At 42.5% G+C, this 22,611-nt stretch overlaps 1 protein-coding gene across 1 annotated transcript in view; it reads right to left on the bottom strand.

The window, feature by feature from the left end:
* FMN2 (formin 2) overlaps nt 1–22,611 on the bottom strand; it is a 244,572-nt gene that overhangs the window by 170,062 nt on the left and 51,899 nt on the right. The window contains 2 exon segments of the mRNA XM_078852229.1: nt 13,502–13,563; nt 20,797–20,944. Of these exon segments, the coding sequence (XP_078708355.1) occupies nt 13,502–13,563; nt 20,797–20,944 (210 nt within the window).

Genomic DNA, 22,611 nt, shown 5'->3' with positions numbered 1-22,611 from the left:
TATATATTTATTCACATTGAGAAGTACCTTAAGAGTTCTGCTGGGAAACACCTGCAAATTCTCTGCACTTCTCATGTTAAGATACATAATTGCCATCTAGTGGCTGAAAAGGGACACTTCAGGATGCTGGCCCCCCTTATTTCTGACTTGTCTGTATTACTTGCTTTTATTTTTCCATTTAAGGCCCCTTACAAATCCTGGCATTAGCAGAAACCAATAGATCAATTGCAACATTCAGGTACTGACAACATGGGAGAAGAAGTAATCTCTCATCGACTGCTGTTTTCCAATCCCCAATTTTCTTGGGGAATCAGCTTGTGGAAGTAAAAGATTCTAAAGGGGCATCTTTAACGTATTCTCTTAAAAAGTATAAAAGACAAGTTTGATCCATTTGCCTTCTAGACTTGTAAAACATGAAATATTTGCAAGAATTTCTCAACAAACTTTATAAGCTATACAGAAAATGAGACTAAAACCTGAAGAGTGGACGCTAGCCCTAATTAAGGAAATATATAGTTACTTCTGAAATTGGAAATTACTGTGAAAATAAGAGCAAGACTTTTGCTGAGTATCTAAAAATAAAGACCCAATTAGATACATTCTATAACATCCTGAGATTATACTTTAGGAAGGTTAGATCCATCTTTACAGACAGATCTTCAGTGATGGACATAAACTGAACATCCAGCCAGAGAACCTTAAGGCCCACACTAGATATTAATCCAGATAGTTGCCATCTGCAAGGAGGCTACCTGCCTGGCTATGATGCTGCTGTTGTTGCTAGCTAAGCGAGGGCTTTGGATTTCAATCATTCCTGTGAATCTTCCAGTAGCGGCTGTTGTTGGGTCTGTGCAATCCACCGAGTCACATTGAGTGCTTCTTTCCTTTCTGTCAATTTTTGACTAAGCAGGGCAGTTGTTATTAAATCTAAAAAGAAAGCTGTACACCTGGGTATAAATACTCACGCTCCCACAGCCCCAGGGTTGAGTAGACCAACTTTGACATAATCTATTTGATCTAAAGTTAGAGTGTAAACATCTGTATTTTTTTTTTTAGCAAAACTTGGCTTTATTCTGTTCATGAGGAAGGCAAAACGGGGTTTAATAGTTAAACACACAACACTAAAGTTACAGTGTCTCACTCGGCAGAGTACAGAGCAATTGGAGGTAATCATTTCCAGGTTGGGATTGATGGACATTGGCATGGTGCTGTGGAGAAGCTTGAATTGCTACTGGGCTGCCTGTGGCACAGCTGTAGATCTGTTGTTTTAGTTTCTAGGGCTCTTTAGTTCACACCTAAACACCATATTTGTGGGAAGCAGAGTTGTGGAGGGTGCGCTGCAGCACCCCCATGTTTTGCGCCTGGCATCCCGGCCACCAGCCGCCAGCCCCATGCCTGTGGCTCCATACCCACCCCAGCTGTGACTACATCCTCCTTACCCCTATCCATGTCCCCCCTCCCGGAGCCATGGTCCTACTCCCAGCCCCAGCTCTAGGGGGTGGTGTGGGGGCACAGACAGGGCTAAGAGGGGTGCAGCTCAGCATTGCCAAGCCAAAAACTGTTCCAGAGCCACTGAGAAACACTATTTTTGGAAAAGTAAAATCCTTTCAATCTCCGAATGCCAAATCTAGCTCCATTTGTTGAGGACACAGAAGAGGTACTTGCTCTGAAAGACCTCATCGGTAAGGCTGTTGCAACCGTTAGATCAGCAATGGAATATTTTCTTTCCAAAAAGACAGCCGGTCTCACTCCATCCTTAGTCCAGTACCAGACGATTAAATCTAGGTGACCACTCTGAGCATGGCTTTTATACCTTGCTTCCAGGGTAATATTCTGCAATCTACACAGTAGTAACCATGCTTTCTGAGGGGACAAACTGTCCCAATAGATATGCTGGTGGTTTCCACACACACACACTCCCGTCTCCACTTACCAGAGGTATCCATGCAAGGAGTGAAGGGAGCAGGAACCTCTTGGTGTCTCCTGGTTGAGCAGCTGAATGAGGAACATGATTAGAAGTCAAGCAAGCGGCTTAAAAAGAGCCACTAGTCACATAGTGCTTTCCCACTTCATCCTCCCTGATTGGGAGAGTTTCTGCAGTGAGCACAAGAGTCTGGTAAACCCATCTATGCATGTGCGCACACATACACACACACACACACACACACACGCCCCTCTCCTCTCCTCCAGTCTCTGCTGGACTCTCTAGCTGCTTATCCACTCACCGACAGCACATCACCCATCTTATGAGAGACAATCATACAGGGGCAGCTGTGGGGGCATCCATTGAGTTTATTTTCCTCACCATCTTTGTTGCTGGTCACACGCAGCTGGAACTGTTTCCCTCCCCAGAGAGATCTTCCATCAGCCTCAGGGGCTGATCCCACAAGTGGGGAACCACTACTCAGCAGACATAACCCATCCTCAAACAAGCTGTTCAATCCAATGACCATCCTTCCCTGAATTTCAAGGGACTGTTTTGGCCAGACTAAAGAATATGTTTCTTGACAAAAAGCTATTTGGATATAAACTTATAGGAGTGCTAAAGAAATCCCTTGCCATTTACAACTGTTTTGTGGATCACTTCTTCAAATACAGTGATGACATGCTAACCTTTCAAGATGTCAGAAGTTTGTTTTTTTAAGTCTCAAGATCTGAGGCTTCTGTTTGCCACAGTGCTACAACTCTTAACTTTTTTTTCCTTAGTCGCTTGTTGCTACCAAAGGTTGGTGCAAAGTATTATAAACAAGACTCCTCATCTGAGCCAGGAAGAATGTGCATCCTCAGTGCACTATATTCTGGGGAGATGCTCCATAAATCAGATTTATAATCTTTTAAAGTAGTAAAAGGTTACTGCATGGGGCAAAATGCGTCAGATAATGTGAGATCATCAAAGCTATGTTTTTTATTGATATTGCTGGAAAATGCATCAATAGATTTGTATTTCATGATCTGTCTTTAGAATCCAAGAACTGCCAAAATTATTTTATAGTTTAGCTAGTAGTACTTGGGAAAGTACACTATGTCCCAAAAGGATCTATAATTTTGATTGAGGGATAATTTGTTAGTTGGGATAGAGATGGACCAAATGAGTCAATAACAGAGTCAGAAATTCTAAGGCACAGGAAATTCAAAAGTTCTTGATGACCAAGTATTTAGTTGTGAAGGCAGTTTAATACTTAATGCAAAGTCATTCCACCTCCTGAAATAGGTTAACTTAGGATAAATCATCTTCAACAAAATGATTCATTCCATTTGGGTGGTCACCTTTAAATAAAATGCCCTGCCCCATAAGATTACGTTTATGTGATATTCTAGATAAGCACTCAACTTGTGTCTAATGGAGAATTATCAAAATATTTAGAAAGAGTTAAGTTATCATTTTTAGACTATAAAGGACCAAAAGGTTGTTTTCGGGGGTGGGGTGCAGGGGGTGGCTAAGTATCAAATATCTACTGTCTTTAAGATATGGGTTGACCCATTGTAGAGCAAAAACCAGACTTATATACAATGGTGTTGCAATTATAAGACACCTTCCTTTCTGCTACCAGTAGCAGAATAGTTTGGAAAAAAGTGAGTGGTCTATATTTTTCTACAGAAACGAAAGTCACATGAGATCTGCCTGTCCGCGCATCCCCCATCAATTCTGCCCTTGTGATTTGCTCCCTCCAGCCCCCCAATCAATTCTGTCCCCCATCTGTTCTCTCGACCCAAGCTTCATTCTACTCCTTCTACACCTCCTGGGGCTCTTCTCCTGCCTCTCCCCAGCCCCAGAGGAGTGGGGAGCTGCAATGCAGTTCTCTCCCCCCCATCCCACGCCAGGGGTTGCAAAGGGGAGGCAGGGATCCCTTGTTCACAGGAGGGAAGCAAGCAGAGCAACTATGAGCTGCTGCACTCTTTTTGCTCCCTCTCCCTGCTCCCCTACGAATGATGTCTGCTCCTGAGGGGAGGAAGTAAAGAGCTCTGCCTCCTTCCCACAGCAGCTCCAATTGGCTGCTCTAGCCCAGGAGGCAGGGAAATGGAGAGAGCAGTCAATCAGAAGTTTCTCCCAGGCAAAACTGAAACACATGCTTGTCTGCAACCTAGCTCAAGTTGTAGACATGTTTTTTGTCGGGTCTGTGACCCCTTTTGACTAGATACACTTCATGCACTGGTGAGCAGTGCTGCTGAGAGGAAAGTGGCAGCCAGAAGGGAAGAAGTGTGGTGCCTGGACAGAAGCTATCTTGCTATCTCTGGATTTAGCCCTGGGGTTGGAGTTCCTGAAGTAGAATGCTCTGAAACTCTCCTCTTCCCTCATTAATATAAAATCTTATACCTCCTAGTGGCAAAGCATGGTGGAAAAATTGGGTAGAGATTGTAGTATAAAAAAATAGCTCTTTTTGTCCAGACTGGGGAGAACTTGTAGACAGATCTTCATGGAAACAGAAAGAGCAAAGGGCTCTGAAAATCCACTAGAGCAGGTTTCTTTTATTGGTACTATATTTGTTATCTTCACTATATAAATATCTTTACCATTTTTGAGAGAGAGATCGCTTTAGATAGGTGAACTCCAGTCTTAAGAGAACTTTTAAAGCTAAAAAGTTAGAAAATATACTGTAGGGACTAAACCCTGAACAGGCAGGGAAATGGACCAGATGGCCTAAAAAGGCTTTTCCATATCTACCTTCCACAAATCCTTCACAAGTTTCCTAAATGGTTTTAGTTGAGGAGCATCCTGCTTCATTTAGAGATCTTAGTCACCTACAAGCTATTATACGTTATTTTAAATTGCCAGTTTTATGCCGCAATTATACCAGTTAGTCTATGTGCTCATATCAGACATAGCTGATTATGCTCTATGATATCTAGGTATTGCTTTTGCCAGAAAAATAGTCTACAAGAAGCCTTAGTTTCACACTGTTGTCAATTTCACATCAAGGCTTCTTTCTTTGTTAAGTCAGAGAAGAAGAAAAAAAATCTACTTAGCTGACTTTAGGCTGGGGACATAATCAGTACAAGAAAAAGGGGTCAGAGCCCAGATGGGAACACTCCTCATTGTATCTCCATACAAGTTCCTTAGACTGAAGTATGCCTTTATATGAAGGGTGGGATCCCTTCTAGAAGGATTTATCTGGATACAAGGATGATGAGGGGGGAAAAAAAGGGGGAGGAGGGTCCTTTTTCCTCCTTCCTTGATATTAAACAAAAAGGAAAATATACTAAAGTATGTTCCACTGTTTAGAATAGTTAGCAACTTCACAGAAAGTTTGGAAACCTTGATGACAAATTTGGGAAAGTAAAATGAAAGTTGATATTTGACCTATACACATATACTCTATTCCAACTTTCAAAATAAACCACAATGGAGAACAGAAGAGCATGATGGAATCTATAAGGACTTACTTTTCACACATGATGGAATCTATAAGGATTTAGTCATCTGGATGACCCTACCCAGACAAGCCTTTATCTATGCTACTTCCAGAAGAGGAAGCTACTCTGTGACAGAGAGTCATGGAAGATGGAAGAAGACACCATTACCGTCAGCCGAAGTTACGGCTGACTGATAGAGACCAAGAGCTCGAAAAACTTACTAAATTAAATGTAATAAAAATATGTTTGAATAACAAAAGGATCCTGGGTTGAGATTTTCAAAGCCAGCTAGGGGATTCATCACATAACTCATTAACTTCAAAGGGAGTTGTGTGGCTAAATGCTGTAGTCAGCTTTGAAAGTCTCAGACCCAGTAAACATTACATTAAAGGCCTGATCACATGGCCCTTTTACAATCAGTGAGAATTTAGACAGTGAGGGGACATGGGATCAAGCAACAGTCCAAAATGATACAGAAGATAAAACCTTCATTACCACGCTTGCTAAAATTAAACAAAAAATATTAAATAAAATAATGAGCAGAGAAAATAGAAGGAAAGATGACATAGGGGAGACATTTCATTATTCAGATACATACATGTTTCCATGTAAAATTCAAGTCTTGAAATGCTGGGAATATGGGAGTACAGTAAATCAGAAAGAAAGAATGACCAGACTGGACCTGAATTTTCAGTTATATGACATGTTTTAAAGAATATAAAAAAAATGTACTACCCATACTGAAAGAAATCCATTTTTATACTTCGGTTCTAAGACCTCAAATTTATTAGTCTCTATTATCCGGTCTTCAATTTTAGGAAGGGTGGGGTTCTATTCATACTACAGCAGTTTTCTGACCATCAGCATTTAATTAGCCAGTTTCTTTTAGATTTATTTCTGAACAGAAGAGTTGGGGAAATATTTGAAGTCACATTCCAAAAGCTACAGAATACCACATTTTCCACAGTAAATGTAACAATCCACCATGATTGTTTCTTGTTTCCGACAATTCCTAATGGTCTAATTGCAGTAAACTGGTTCTTTACTTTTCTATTAGTAACAAAACACAAGCACATCTCCATTAAACCGGAATTCTTTGGTACAGTAAAGTTCCTTAGTTCTTTTTGTTGTGCTTCATTTTAATGACAAGTGGATCAAGTAGTAGGATAACTAAAATAAGGGATAATGAGTAAATTTTCCAACAGGTTTTGGACTTTTTTTTTTGGTTAAATGTTTCTTGAAAAACAGATTCAGCTGTAGGTACAAATCAAATACAGCCTATAATTGGAATAATTTTCTAATGATTTATTGGGATTGAGAACAATAATTGCCTTTCAGAAGATGTGGGGAAAATAATCTATTAAAATGTGCATGACTTGAAGAAAGAATAAAGGTTACCTGAGACTAAGATATTTTACCACCATTCCACCCTGTAGCTGTATTACAACTCATTCCATTCATAGCTTCCATAATTCAAATCTTAATTATGGAAAGTGAACAACATTTAAATAGATACATTCTAGTGTTTCATCATTCACTTGTTTCTTCTGGTATACCAATATTCTTCATAAATATCCTTCCTTTATCAAAATATACCAGTTCATTTTTAGCAGAGATGGTTGAACCAAATAGTTATTAAAAAAAAAAAGACTTGAAACTTTGCCCACTCCCTGTTCCAAACCAGTTTTCTTCCTCACCAATCCTCCCAAAGATTCATGCTCTTTTATTCATGACTCTCCATATAGTGTAATTTAGTCAGTCTTCTGGCCTAACCTTATTGAATGAAGTATCTTAGGAGTGTTTTGAATTAAAATGCAAATGTTTATGTATTATTGAGGGACTGTATGTAACATCTCCAGCGGGCAGACATGATCAATGTAATCCCTGGGAAGTGTTACGGGCTTCAAAGGATTACCTAAAGCAATGTACCACTCAAGGATGGACTTCTGGAATAAAAGTTAAGTGGATTTCCCAGGCAATCTCTAGGGCAAAGATTCCAGCCTTTTGAAGCTTTGCCCTGAGGGGACCGTTGTCTGCTGATAACTTGTTACATGAGGACAAGACCAGAGGCCCCAGCTGTATAAAGGAGTGACTCTCAGATTCATGCATGTGCTTATTATGAGCCAAGGCAGTTATGAACGTACAACCACAGAAAAAAATCTTGATGGTGTTTGAAGGACTGTTCATGTGCCAGAGCCTTTGGAATTAGGGGTGGTCTCTGGTAAGATTATTAGCATGCATGTAGGTTGTTTTAATAGGTTTTCTCTAATGTTTTCACCTTAATAATAAATGTTTGCATAGAATGGGCAGTGTGGTAACTTAACTGTGGGCAATTACGCTGGTAATAGCTTCTGGAGATAAAGTAAAGCAGGCCTGCTAAGGCAGTCTGACTTGCTGGGGAACTCACAGTGTTGGCAGGGAATTATGAAGCCCAGAAAAAACCTGGTCAGAAGGGAGAGAGATGTGTCTCTCTGCTCAAGAGAGGTGACAGCCAGGAGGAGCCAGGAGCCTAGATGCGTGCCTTTGCTGGACCACAGGGAGGCAACACAGGTGTAGCTGTCCAGAACTGTGACAGAGTGATCTGAGAATTCAACATACTCAGGTCCAACAAAGGGGCCTGTGCAACCCCCCTGAGCTCAAGGGGAGAGACTGAATCTGCTGATAACTGTGCCTAGCATCAAGGCTTGGAGGCGTACAGATCTCAGGAAGGAGGAGCTTTTAGGAAGAGACTATTTTGAGAAGCTTGGGAGACTGGGATGGAGGAGACTGTACTGGGTTTATTTTATGTTAATAAACCAGTTCCCAAGAAGAGGAGTTACTGACATAAACCTCTGTGGATTATTCCCGGGAACTTGTGAAGGGGAAATTGAGACAGGGCACCGTAGAGCAACGCGTAACCAGCAGGAGCTGCTGCGGGCAAGCCCAACCTTTTACACGCCCCAAGTTAGCTCACTTCATATCCTCACTATAATTTATTACAGAATGCATCACCAATGCTGAATCATTAACTGAAGGTTCCAGTTTTACTTATGCTGATCAACTGCCATCCATACACAATTTCTTGAATTCCTTGTGTTCTATTGTTTCCTATAGATCCTGATACACGCTGCACTGGACTAACTCCGCTTACTTTGAAAATCAGTGGTTAAAATACCATTGCCTTCAATGGTATTTGAGTTAAGCCATTTGAGAGTGCTTTTGAAAATCCCATCCACTGTACCATACATTTGATACTCCTGAGGGCATTTTGTGCCAAAAAAATAAAAATTCTGCAAATTTTATTTGCCAAATAAATGTGGAGGCTCCAGCATGGCATTGGGGAGCACAGGCCATTGGCTGCACAGAGGTGGGAGGTCACTGTGAAGCTCCCCTCACCCCAGACACAGACTCAGTGGTGAGGTTGCACTCAACCCTGATACAGCATAAGTCCTGGGCCTGCCCCAGAAACACCCCCCCCCCCCGCCATGCCAGATGCACAAGGTGTGTGCAGGCTGGCTCAGCAAGACAGGATCCAAATGTGGAAGGGCTTAAAGGCCGGGGGGGGAGGGTGTCCAGGTGTGGGTTGAGAGGGTTCTGTGTGGGGCAATCTAGGTGCGGACGGCTCAGTGGCGGATCTGGATGCACAGGGGATAGTTTCAGGGTTATGGGTGCAACAGTAAAGCAGGGGGTCTAGGTGAAGCTGGTTGGGGCTTGGGGGGGGTCTGGATGGGAGCAGGGAGGTCTGGGTGTAGGGGACTCAGAGGGGTGGGGATCTGGGTGTGGGTGTCTTGTGGTGGTGCAGGGGGAGTGGGACTCATTGTGGGGGGGGTTCTGAATGTGGGGGGTGGGGATCAGTGGAAGAGTCTGGGTATGAGGGGTTCTGGATGCACAGGGGTTGGGTGGATAGGGCAGCAGCTCCCTGTACAAGGATCTCCCACCCTGCAGCTGAGGAGTGATGGGTGCAGGAAGTGGGGGGGCGGGGGGGGAGTTTGCGGAGCTTCCTGCAGCTCTGGGAGAAATAGGAGGGAGGGTCTGACATGGCCCTGCATGCCGTGCAGGGAAAGAGGAAGTCCCATCCCCCCCCAGCCCAGCCAGGACTAGCAGCTGAGCGCAGTGCAGGGTATGGAGCTGGGTCTTCCCCAGTCCCACCCCCCCCTGCACCACCATAATTTACCTCTTTGCCAGCTGCCCCGGACCCCCAAAACATACTGTTGGGGGGGGTTTCATGACCGCTCTTGTGACTTCCCCTTGCTTCCCCATCAGAAAATCATTTTTCTTCAGAGAAGCAAAGAAGTCTGTGGGGGGACATAAATTCTGTGCATGCACAGTGGTGCAGAATTCTCCCAGGAGTAATTGAGTCTTGGTAGATTAAATATTTAACCAAAACTTTGACTACTGCCCTAACATAGAATCATAGAATATCAGGGTTGGAAGGGACCCCAGAAGGTCATCTAGTCCAACCCCCTGCTCGAAGCAGGACCAATTCCCAGTTAGATCATCCCAGCCAGGGCTTTGTCAAGCCTGACCTTAAAAACCTCTAAGGAAGGAGATTCTACCACCTCCCTAGATAACGCATTCCAGTGTTTCACCACCCTCTTAGTGAAAAAGTTTTTCCTAATATCCAATCTAAACCTCCCCCACTGCAACTTGAGACCATTACTCCTCGTTCTGTCATCTGCTACCATTGAGAACAGTCTAGAGCCATCCTCTTTGGAACCCCCTTTCAGGTAGTTGAAAGCAGCAATCAAATCCCCCCTCATTCTTCTCTTCTGCAGGCTAAATAATCCCAGCTCCCTCAGCCTCTCCTCATAACTCATGTTTTCCAGACCCCTAATCATTTTTGTTGCCCTTCGCTGGACTCTCTCCAATTTATCCACGTCCTTCTTGTAGTGTGGGGCCCAAAACTGGACACAGTACTCCAGATGAGGCCTCACCAATGTCGAATAGAGGGGAACGATCACGTCCCTCGATCTGCTCGCTATGCCCCTACTTATACATCCCAAAATGCCATTGGCCTTCTTGGCAACAAGGGCACACTGCTGACTCATATCCAGCATCTCGTCCACTGTCACCCCTAGGTCCTTTTCCGCAGAACTGCTGCCTAGCCATTCGGTCCCTAGTCTGTAGCGGTGCATTGGGTTCTTCCGTCCTAAGTGCAGGACCCTGCACTTATCCTTATTGAACCTCATCAGATTTCTTTTGGCCCAATCCTCCAATTTGTCTAGGTCCTTCTGTATCCTATCCCTCCCCTCCAGCGTATCTACCACTCCTCCCAGTTTAGTATCATCCGCAAATTTGCTGAGAGTGCAATCCACACCATCCTCCAGATCATTTATGAAGATATTGAACAAAACCGGCCCCAGGACCGACCCTTGGGGCACTCCACTTGACACCGGCTGCCAACTAGACATGGAGCCATTGATCACTACCCGTTGAGCCCGACAATCTAGCCAACTTTCTACCCACCTTATAGTGCATTCATCCAGCCCATACTTCCTTAACTTGCTGACAAGAATACTGTGGGAGACCGTGTCAAAAGCTTTGCTAAAGTCAAGAAACAATACATCCACTGCTTTCCCTTCATCCACAGAACCAGTAATCTCATCATAAAAGGCGATTAGATTAGTCAGGCATGACCTTCCCTTGGTGAATCCATGCTGGCTGTTCCTGATCACTTTCCTCTCATGCAAGTGCTTCAGGATTGATTCTTTGAGGACCTGCTCCATGATTTTTCCAGGGACTGAGGTGAGGCTGACTGGCCTGTAGTTCCCAGGATCCTCCTTCTTCCCTTTTTTAAAGATTGGCACTACATTAGCCTTTTTCCAGTCATCCGGGACTTCCCCGGTTCGCCACGAGTTTTCAAAGATAATGGCCAATGGCTCTGCAATCACAGCTGCCAATTCCTTCAGCACTCTCGGATGCAACTCGTCCGGCCCCATGGACTTGTGCATGTCCAGCTTTTCTAAATAGTCCCTAACCACCTCTTTCTCCACAGAGGGCTGGCCATCTCTTCCCCATTTTGTGATGCCCAGCACAGCAGTCTGGGAGCTGACCTTGTTAGTGAAAACAGAGGCAAAAAAAGCATTGAGTACATTAGCTTTTTCCACATCCTCTGTCACTAGGTTGCCTCCCTCATTCAGTAAGGGGCCCACACTTTCCTTGGCTTTCTTCTTGTTGCCAACATACCTGAAGAAACCCTTCTTGTTACTCTTGACATCTCTGGCTAGCTGCAGCTCCAGGTGCGATTTGGCCCTCCTGATATCATTCCTACATGCCCGAGCAATATTTTTATACTCTTCCCTGGTCATATGTCCAACCTTCCACTTCTTGTAAGCTTCTTTTTTATGTTTAAGATCCGCTAGGATTTCACCATTAAGCCAAGCTGGTCGCCTGCCATATTTACTATTCTTTCGACTCATCGGGATGGTTTGTCCCTGTAACCTCAACAGGGATTCCTTGAAATACAGCCAGCTCTCCTGGACTCCTTTCCCCTTCAAGTTAGTCCCCCAGGGGATCCTGGCCATCCGTTCCCTGAGGGAGTCGAAGTCTGCTTTCCTGAAGTCCAGGGTCCGTATCCTGCTGCTTACTTTTCTTCCCTGCGTCAGGATCCTGAACTCAACCAACTCATGGTCACTGCCTCCCAGATTCCCATCCACTTTTGCTTCCCCCACTAATTCTACCCAGTTTGTGAGCAGCAGGTCAAGAAAAGCGCCCCCCCCTAGTTGGCTCCTCTAGCACTTGCGCCAGGAAATTGTCCCCTACGCTTTCCAAATGCTAAATTAAACCTATGACCCATTGCTTTTCCATGTAGTAACTGAAACAAAGGTGACACTTTCACAAACGTGAATGCTAAGAACCAATTTAGGATGGGGAGACGAGGAATAGGAGGAAGATGAGGTATACGTTTAAAAGTAATAATGGGAGTTTGGCAGAGTAGAGACAAAAGAACTGGAACAAAAAGTCTGCTGCTTCCCACTAAAATTCCTCATGCATTTAAGAATATAAACATTTATTCATATATTCCTGGAAAATCATGCAATTGCCTTCAAACAAAAAAAATGAAATTCTCCAAGCTGGAGGGTGGAGTCAGTGATTGAGTTTCTGGTCTTTAGTCTCTCACACTGTCACACTCCCTTGCCCCTCTTCTCCTCTCCCCCTCCCTCCTTGTTTCACCCCATATATTTGTTTTATAGTGAAATAATATCTTCACTATTTTTCATGCAGTCTTCTGTTAGGATGAACATTAAAGTTACCTTTGAAAATCTGGACTTAGTGTGATTTTGGGTGCCTCAGTTTTTGGTACCCAAACTCAATACATACCTTCTGATTTCAGAAAGTGCTGGGCACCTAACCTCATAAGGTCTCTTTAACATGTCTCAAGGTGAGCATCCAAAATTGCTCATCATTATTATAAACTTAGCCTACGAGCTACTGTGCTGTGAAGTTGACCTTTGTCAATGTTAACCCTGAGGGACAGTTTATATCTTCAGCTTCATTCACCCAGTCATAAAGCCAACATATGTATTTGACTTCTATTCTCAAGTTTTCCATCAAAAACCACCATTGAATTTCTTCATTATGGTCATAAACTGCCACTTAATGGATTTTGTTTTAAACTAACATTCTCAAGGGGCAAAGCCAGAGCTTCAAACAAATAATGACATGATGATGCACCATTCACACTGCTGAGTTTTGCACATGCCATCTGACTACAACATGAATTCAGGAGAGTCACTGACCGAGGAGCCTGCAAGGAAATAGTATTTTCTAAATGGTTATTGTGCACTGGGTACTGTTCATCTGAGGAAAAGCCACACAGGTACAGATTAATCAATTCTAAGGCCAGCAAGAACCATTGTGATAATCTAGTCTGACCTCCTGCATATCATAGGTCAGTAATACAGGTCCATAGAAACTACCTGTCAAAGGAATCATTTGCAGTCAGTAGATAGCCAAGAGTCTCTTCATGTAAATATACAATCTGGACTATGTGTCAATATTTTGAAACAACAAATTTAGAAAGAAAAAACACATTTCTAAAGATTTGCACCACCTATTCAGGCTACAGAAACATGAGAATTACTTCCAAAGGGGCTAACACATTAGCTTCCAAATCATATTACAAAAGAAGTGTAACACATACTGGTTACATCTCCAGCCAAGGTCTTACCTGTACCCGCTGAACATCCTCTATGTATTGTTTCTGTGTTTCCAAGATAGTTGCTTCAAACTCTGGATTGAAAAGAAAATACAGATTCAGAACATTTTCAAGAGAAGTTTCATTCAACATGAACATAACATAAGAATGGCCATACTGGGTCAGACCAAAGGCCCATCTAGCCCATCTTCTGACAGTGGCCAATGCCCCAGAGGGAATGAACAGAAGGACAGGTAATCATCAAGTAATCCATCCCCTTTCACCCATTCCCAGCTTCTGGCAAACAGAGGCTAGGAACACCATCCCCGCCCATCCTGGCTAATAACCACTGATGGACATATTCTCCATGAATTTATCAAGTTCTTTTTTGAACCTTGTTATAGTCTTGGCCTTCACAACATCCTCTGGCAAGGAGTTCCACAGGTTGACTGTGCACTGTGTGAAGAAATACTTCCTTTTGTTTGTTTTAAATCTGCTGCCTATTAATTTCATTTGGTGACCCCTAGTTCACGTGTTATGAGAAGGAGTAAACAACACCTCCTTATTTACTTTCTCATAGATTCATAGATACCAAGGTAAAAAGGGACCACTATGATCATCCAGTCCAACCCCCTGCACAACGCAGGCCACAAAATCTCACCCACACCAATTATGAATTTATAGACCTCTATCATATCCCCCCTCCCCCAGTTGTCTCTTTTCCAAGTTGAAAAGTCCCAGCCGTATTAATCTCTCCTCAGATGGAAGCTGTTCCATACCCCTAATAATTTTCTATTACCTTTTCCAATTCCAATACATCTTTTTTGAGGTGGGGTGACCATATCTGCACACAGTATTCAAGATGTGGGCATACCATGGATTTATATAGAGGCAATATATTTTATGTCTTATTTTCTATCCCTTTCCTAATGATTCCCAACATCATTAGCTTTTTTGACTGCCACTGCACTTTGAGTGCAGATGGTGCTTAATCTTTCAGAATACAAGTTAAAGGGACCATAGCGGGGTGGATTTTTTCAAAAAATAAGAATTGTTTTTATTTTTAAATGAATTCAATAGTTTTTATACATAATCACAGTCTTCCTCCTTTCAGGCTATATAGCATTCACTAAGCCCCACCATTAGTTAAAGGGTATCATCTTAAATGGTTTATAAATAAACTTCACTGTCATCATCAAAAATTTATCTTTCCCTTTGTCAGAAATATTTACCGAGAGCATAGACAACCCTCCCATAGAATACCCCCCAGGAAGCTTAGGATGAATAAAACTCCCTGGAAAGCCCCCACACTTTGTTTTAACATATTATCCCATTAAGAGGTTGGTCTAGCCACCTGTGGAATAGCCAGCAACTCTCCTCAAACTCTATAGATCCTAAGTGATCACAGGAGACCAGGGAAATCCCACACATACAGAAAACTTGTGTTTTTTGGTGACCTCTGCCACGCCTCTCAACACCCCGCCCCGAAAGTCTCCCCCACACATTCACTCTCACTTTCAGGCTTCCTTCATACAATATCATCTTGGAAGCCCCCTTTTAAAAGGTGGGTCCTAAGTATTGGGGCAGCATGGAAAAGTTAAAGGTTAATGTGACCTGATACTACATTAAATTCCCACCCCCCTTTACCATGGGGCTTTTGACAGTGGAGAGAAATATAATGGAACCTTCACTCCATCCCTGCCCACAGGTTTCCCCATCCCTAGTGGCTCTGCAGGGTCTTGTACAGGGGAGAGAACAGTGCTGTGAAAGTGGTTGACCTGAACTGCACCGAACCAGGGGGACCTCCACACCCAGGATTTCCCCCTAAAACCTGGACGTTGGAGAATGGATTGGATTGCGTTCCCTCTGGACAAAGAACCTGTCCTCCCGTCCCAGAATTAATTCACCATCCAACACCACTGTAGGAAATTTGCAATAAAAAAAAAGTTTCAGAAGTGTAATGCCATGTGCTACCTGCCAAACTGAAAAGTTAAAGCAGTAATCAGTTTTCATATCTAGCAGTAGCCACTGTCATGGTTTCTGCACTAAGAATCAGGAGAAAACCCAATGGGAACAATTACGAGCACTGCTTTGCTAATCTATGCCTTTAAAGCAAAGAGTCATTTTGTTCCAATGTAATATAGCTTTAAATAGAACCACTGCTCACCAACAGTCATCACTGTGGCACTGAAAGAAAATATCAGAGAAATTAAGAACATTTCTGTTTCTTTTCCCTGGCAAATGAACATTAAAATATTATGCTAGTAAGAAGTAGATTCTCTTTCTTATTTTAAAGACAGGGTAATCATTGATCATTAGCTTTTCAAGAGCTGCCTTTTAATAAAAACATTTAAGTCAAACTTAAAATAGTGACTGTTGGTCAAGTCAAAAAAGTTAAGTGAAAACTTTGATTCTGGTAATATCATTTGTTTCAGTCAGAAACACATACTGTACATTCCAGCTTTGTTTATACGGCGCAGTATCTGATTGCATGCTGGATAAAAGAAATTACAGATTGTGCTGGCAAGGATGGATACATGCAGCAACCAGTGCACATACTGTACTTGAAAGCAATTTGCTGAATCTTTGGAGAGAATAATGAAGATTTTCTATTTTTATTTAATTGTTGATGACAAATGCTCTTGTGGTTAAAGTACAGGATTGTGAGTCAAGAGCTCTGGCTTGCAATTTCCACTTTCCAGACTTCGTGTTTGACCTTAAGCAACCTCCCCATACAACAACCTCAGTTTCCCATCATGATATGCTAATATCTGCCTACTTGGCAGGGGTGTGGTCAGGGTTTGCTCATTTATATCTGTAAAATATTGTGACATGGTGCTATGAATAGTCAAAGTATACTCAACAATTTAGTCAGTCAGGTTCCACTTTGCTCCCAGCAAGGCGACCAAACTATTTCTTTGATCTGTGCATAAAGAATGGAGGAAACAAATCATTTTGACATCTCTCAGGAGCAGCACTGAACAGTGAACCCACCTGTGGGCTATGACCATCAGTATGCTAGCTCCAAGACATGCTCTCCTCATACACCACCATGACAATTCACAAGCTACAGTACCAGTGGTGGTTATGTTTCAAGGCTACCAGGTAAGTACTTAAAATCTGAAGCTTCTTTCCCTTCAAGAGCCATGGCATTCTCCTTCTAGTGATGGACAAAATAAGCATGGCCATTTTTTAGAGCTATCTGCAGCCTTTGATAACAGTGACCATGGGGTTTTGTTGACCTAACTACAGACCCTGGCAGAGCAGGTTCTACACTTTGATCTTAAAAGAGACCCCAGAAGGTGGTATTTGGTAACTCGTCATCTACCCCTAGGGTTCTCTCTTGCATTCTCATGATGTTTCACAAAGTTTTCTTCTGTCATACCTCATGAGGCTGCCAGGGGAGATAATGAGACAGCAGGTGCTGAAGATCCAATGTTATGCTTATAAAACACAGCTTTAAGTCTCTTTCATCAGTTAGATCTGTGCATTTCCCCAGTGCCTGGTTAAGTACAGATCCAGATTAGATGAAGATGATGTTACTGCTTGTTTGGGGATAGGGAAGTATCAAGTCTGCCCCATTATTAACCATGCTTCAGCAATGAGGTTTGCAAGCTAAGGATATTTGTGAATCCCTGCTTGACCAGAAATGCCCTTTTTCATCTGCTCTTGAAAACTATTGTGACCATTTTCCAAGGATGCAGATGTTCCTACCATCCTACATTAAATTATAGATGCACTTTTAAAAAATAAATTATAAACATATATCAATACCTTTATTATAATTTCTTCTGGGGGGTTCCCCAACACAAAAGGAGTAAACATACATTTCCTGACTCTCCTATGCATTTCTCCTTAAACTGATCTAGAGTTTTATTTATAATTTGCATTGCATTAGCCACTATTCCTTCAAATTTGTTAAAAATTTCATAATGTGATGCTATAAACCCTGCTGAGGTGCTAATTCTATGTTGCTTTATATTTCTCTTTGTTTTCCATATTTTTAAACATACTCATAGTACCAGCACTTACCAATGGCACACACTATGTTTCAGTCCATGTATGTAGCATAAGAGTTTTCAACCACAAAACATTTTTCTGCTAAGTTATCAACAGCACTGGCTGGTCTTTAACCTATGCACTACCCTGTTATCTAGCAGTATGTCTAAATTACAATTAGACTGCTGCTGCTGGACTGTGCCAGCTGATTTGGGCTCAGGCTAAGGGCCTGTTTAATTGAGGTGTCGTAGATATTCAGGCTCAGGCTGGAACCCAGGCTCTAGGACTCACCCCTTAGCCTGAGCACCGCAAGCCTGAGTCAGCTAGCACAGGCTGGCTTGGGTTTTTAATTGTAGTGTAGATCTGAACTAATGAGCTAAGGTTAATGTTCTTAGGTTTGCTGGAGTCTGGACATTCTCAATAGCTTCTCCCACTGGTCTGAGAAAGTCCAAGTCATTTGACTTTCAAAGCAAACTGCAGGCCTCTTCTTTTAGATTTTAAGATCAGCATTTAAGAAGGTGTTCCCCCTCTGGCTTCAGAAGTCACATGCACCTCTTATATATGCAATTTTGGTACAAATCTCAGGTAGACTCATTTTTAAGACTTCATTATTCACTTAACATTACTCACCTTCACTGTCCTCTACAAAGTAGGCATGTAAAAAAATATTACATTTTATGTGCAGAAATTACTTCCATTGGACATTAATTACAACAATAACCAAACTCCCTCATTTTTTTCTGATTAGCAAACAAATTAAAGCCATTTAGACAGAAATGTTTAAACTCTTTTTTAAAGGTGCTAACAGTTTGAATAAACTTTCCAAAAAAAGGGTTTGAGAGTCTATGCTAGGAGCAAACGCAGAAGGAAATTAATTAAATCAATCTTTTTTAGGCAAATAAACAGAATTTTCAAAAAGGAAGTGGAAAAATACAGAATCTAAGCAAACAGTATTCTTAAATTAAACTAAACTGCTTTTTGTTCTGTTTTGCTGGTATTCCAAATTAATAGATCTTCAAAATTCTTATACTTCTAAGTATTCTGATTTAACCAAAGTCACTGTTTTTCCTTGGATAACCAGTATAATACTTAGTTGTGATAAATCTCTGCTAACCTCAGTTACCGTGTCCACCAGAGTTGTGAACTTGTTCTTGTTAAAGCAATTTAAATAAAGAAAGATTTAAAGCTCAATAAACAGAATGCTATATAGTGGGGGGGACAGTGGAAAAGGGGACTTTTTTAAGCAACTGAAATTAAGAGAATTGAGGCTGACTTATTTTTGTGAGAATATACATAATCTGGATTAGTAAAGCAAAAAAATCTGATACTCAAGGCTTCAAAGTTTTGGCTATGTCAGGAAGGCAGGTTTTGTTTACTTGTAAACTATATCACTAGATTGCTTATACTGCAGTGGACATTTTGGAAGTAAATTAAGGGACAATGCAGTGTTTATATTGTAACCTCAGTTCTTTTGCTTTTTAACTCCAAAGAGGCTTTGGATACAGTCACACACACACACCAGCCAAATCTCCATTTGTGTCAACAGGCACAAGGTTCTGACCCTTACAGGAACTGAGTTCAGCTACCAGGTCTAGCAGCACCTTTGCTGAGGCCTCGACACCACCCAGTGGCCCCTCAAGACAATTTGCCACCATCAGCACATCTTCAGTGCCTTCCCCTTCCTATAACAGAGGAAAGGTGCTCATCCAGAGGGTGCACTCCCCGAGGGGGACTTTCTGGGAAGGTGTGGTGAGTTTTCTGATGGTTTGGTGGTCATGATAGAAGGGGGGGGGAGCGCAAGTGCCAGGTCACTCACTCAGGTTTAGCCCAACCATACCTCTGTCATGATGAGGGGTCGCTAAGCCAAATTTGAGTGAACGGCATTGCAACCCGACCCAGTGGGGTCTCAGCACCACTCAGGTTTGGCCCTGTCGCCTTAGGCAGATGCCTAGTTTGCCTATAATTAGAACAGTTCCTGGCACCACTATTTTCTAGTCTCCAGCACTACAACACACAAAACTTCAGGCATATCTACACTACACACTCCTCGTACCACAACTATGTCAGTCAGGGATGTGATAAGGTGTGATTCTTGACTAACAAACCAGTACTGGCAAAAGCCCCTGGTGTAGACACAGTTATACTGGCAAAACTGCATTTTTGCTGGTGTCGCTTATTTTACTCAGGGCGGAGCAAGGATGGAATAAATGATGTCAGCAAAAAATGTAGTTTTTCCAGTATAAGCTACATCCACACTAGAAGTGCTTTGCCAGTAAGTATACAGATATTCCTGTACCGGCAGAACACTCCTAGTGTAGACACAGCCTAATTCTCAGACCATTCTTAGAAAGGCCCAGAGTGAGGCAAGTTTGATATCAACCACCCCCCAGAGCCTAGCAGCAGTGCTAGGAAATCTGTTGAAATAATGACAAATTCCTTATTTGCTGAGGAAAGGCAGAAGGAGTGGTGGGAAAAGGAAGAGTTGTAAATAGTGAGTGGCTTGCCATATAGGCCATAGGGATGAATGTAGCCTCAAAATGTAGAGAGCTCTTGAATGCTAATTCAAAACTAAGCCTCCCTGAACCTCTGATATTTGTCTGTCGTCAAGACTTCTAACCAAAAGCAGACCTGAAATTCTTTTCAGTGGTAATCTAGTTTTTTCTAGCCTACAAAACAAGAGATTGTTCATTACTCATTTAAACAAATGCTGTTAGACAATTAGAAAGAATAATGAATTCACTCAGACAAGATAATAAAAAAGTAAACAGACTGGTGAAGTAACTCAACAACTTCTGAAATGCACCAAACTAAAACAAGTCCCCCACATTTGTTTCTTATATCCATTTCCTTGTTCCCTTTGCCAACACAGGGGTTGTGCTGAGCACATATGTAAGACAGCATGTGCCTTTTGCCACTCTAATAACCTAAAAATAGCACTGATAGGTTTCAAAGGGAGTCCATATCCAGCAGAAAGGAAGATTGCTCCACATCATCGCTATGAGAAGCTGTAAACTGCAGAACAACAAAGGACGAAGCATGGCAAAGTGCATTATTGTTTGCTGTATGTATAACATAGTCAGTGTACACCTTAGTGTTTAACAAATCAATACATACTTTCACAAAATATTTCAGTCAAATTCATGCAAGTTACCTTCTACCTTGCATACAGGATCTTTAGAAACAGGTGCAGACATTAGGCTCCAAAGTCCGTATTTAGGCACCTAAATAAGGGCTCTGATTTTCAATAATGCTGAAAATAACACACAACAGCTCCCTCTGAAATCAATGGGAAGTGTTGGATCCTGTTTGTGTCTCCAAGCCATCCATACCTGCTTCCATATGTTTGAGTTTTTGCTCCTCGTCGGGAGGCTTGGGTGGTGGCCACACGGATGGAATTCTCCTTGGAAGCCTCCCTTCGATGTAATCCAATGAATGTGTGGGTTGGCTAACTGCAGCCCAAGTATAAAGCTGGTCTTGCTGTGGTTATTCAAAAGAAAGTTGAGAAGTTCATTGTATGAAAAAGACAGTTGAAACAAGTTCAGAAACATCAAAGCTTTCATTTCCAACATAAATAGTTCATTATCCAGTCCTACATCAATATAGGCAACTTGTTTTTTTACACTCTTCACCTCATGATGAAGTCTTGGCCTCCATTTTTTTAAAAAGGTGAATTTAGTAGCTGTGCAAGGAGCTGTACTGGCAGCCATGGAAAATGTCATCTTCTGTTTATCCACAGAAGAAGTAACATCACGGGCAGCAGCAGCCAGAGCTGGGGTTAGCATTTTTCAGTGCACATAAGAAAAAAAAATTTTGCTGCTACCCATTCCCAGGGACATAATCAACTCATGATCACCCCTCTATAGGCAGGGTCAGCCTTGGCATTTTGGAGAGGAAGAAGAATCTTTGCCATACGACCTATATTTAAATTAATCATTTTGCAGAAGAGCACCCCAAGGATAGTAAGGGGTGTATTTGTTGGCAAAAGGACAGGACGGGCAGTTTCCCACAAGATTTCCAGTCCCCACAGGACTTCTTGGTAGGCTTGAGGTCTCATGAGATTTGACCCGTGATTTGAAGCCATAATACCTCATGGGATTTGGCCCAAGATTTGGAACCATGATAAGAGCCATGTGCTCAGAGCCACTTCTGGTTTTCTGGTTTCCAGAAGTCAACTCACCCTCATCTCAGTCACTGTCAGCTGGGCTAGTTGCCGTTTTGGGGCTGGGAAGGCATTTTTCCCCATGCCACCAGCTTGCTCAAACCTGGATGTGTTTTTCTGCATTCCCTCACAGCACAACCTAGAGGTTGGAGATTGGGCAACTGGAGGACTAGAATTCTCCCCCTCCCAGAGGTCACAATTTAGACCTACATAAGAGTCCTTTAGTTGTCACAACTTTTGGCAAGTGCCCGCTGCAGAAACTCACTGATTTACGCTCCAGATCCAAAAAGATAACATAATGGGTATCCCAAGGGCATCCTCTTATGAGACTGGGGCATAGTGGCTAAACCCCTGGAAAGAAGCATGAACTGGGGGCCGGGGCACTTCATGGCAGTGCTGGCTGGGGGCTGAGGTCCCCTCTCACCTCAACTCCTGAAATGGGGATGGATGCTACCAGGCAAGTGGAGGCACCCAGAGAACCTCCCACCCCAGTGTGATGATTTGCTCCCCCGGAAGTAGTATAAGAATTGGCAAAGGATCAATTTGGTGTGCACGACTGCGCTTGGCTGTCCTCTGACAGGAACCCTATATATAATTTGACTAAGAAAGTTGCAGCCTGGTTAAAATCCATACCACATGTCCTAGCCTTCTTCCATGCACGAGCATGCCAAAACACGTTTTTGTTGAGGGGAGGAGAATGGGAGAAACTGTAATTCTCCCTGGCTTACTTCAGCAAAAATGGAGACCCTGCTATGTGTCCCTTTCAACCCCAGTGACCTGTTTCCTCATTGACATTTCCAAGGCTGTCTTTACAGGAAAAGGGATTAAAAAATTACTTTTGTTTTTAGAATGAAAACAGATATTCTCCTTTCTAGGGAGACTCATAGGTAGCACATACCTATCTCTCAGAGAGGATAAACTCATGAGTGGCTATCAACTGCTCAGACTGTGCAGTGAGGCAGGGGAGGAAGTCAGTATCTAAATG

The sequence above is a fragment of the Lepidochelys kempii genome, chromosome 3, assembly GCF_965140285.1.
Source record: "Lepidochelys kempii isolate rLepKem1 chromosome 3, rLepKem1.hap1, whole genome shotgun sequence".
Lineage (NCBI taxonomy): Eukaryota > Metazoa > Chordata > Testudines > Cheloniidae > Lepidochelys > Lepidochelys kempii.
The sequence above is the reverse complement of the archived record's forward strand: the minus strand, read 5'-3'. Positions and strand labels throughout refer to the sequence as shown.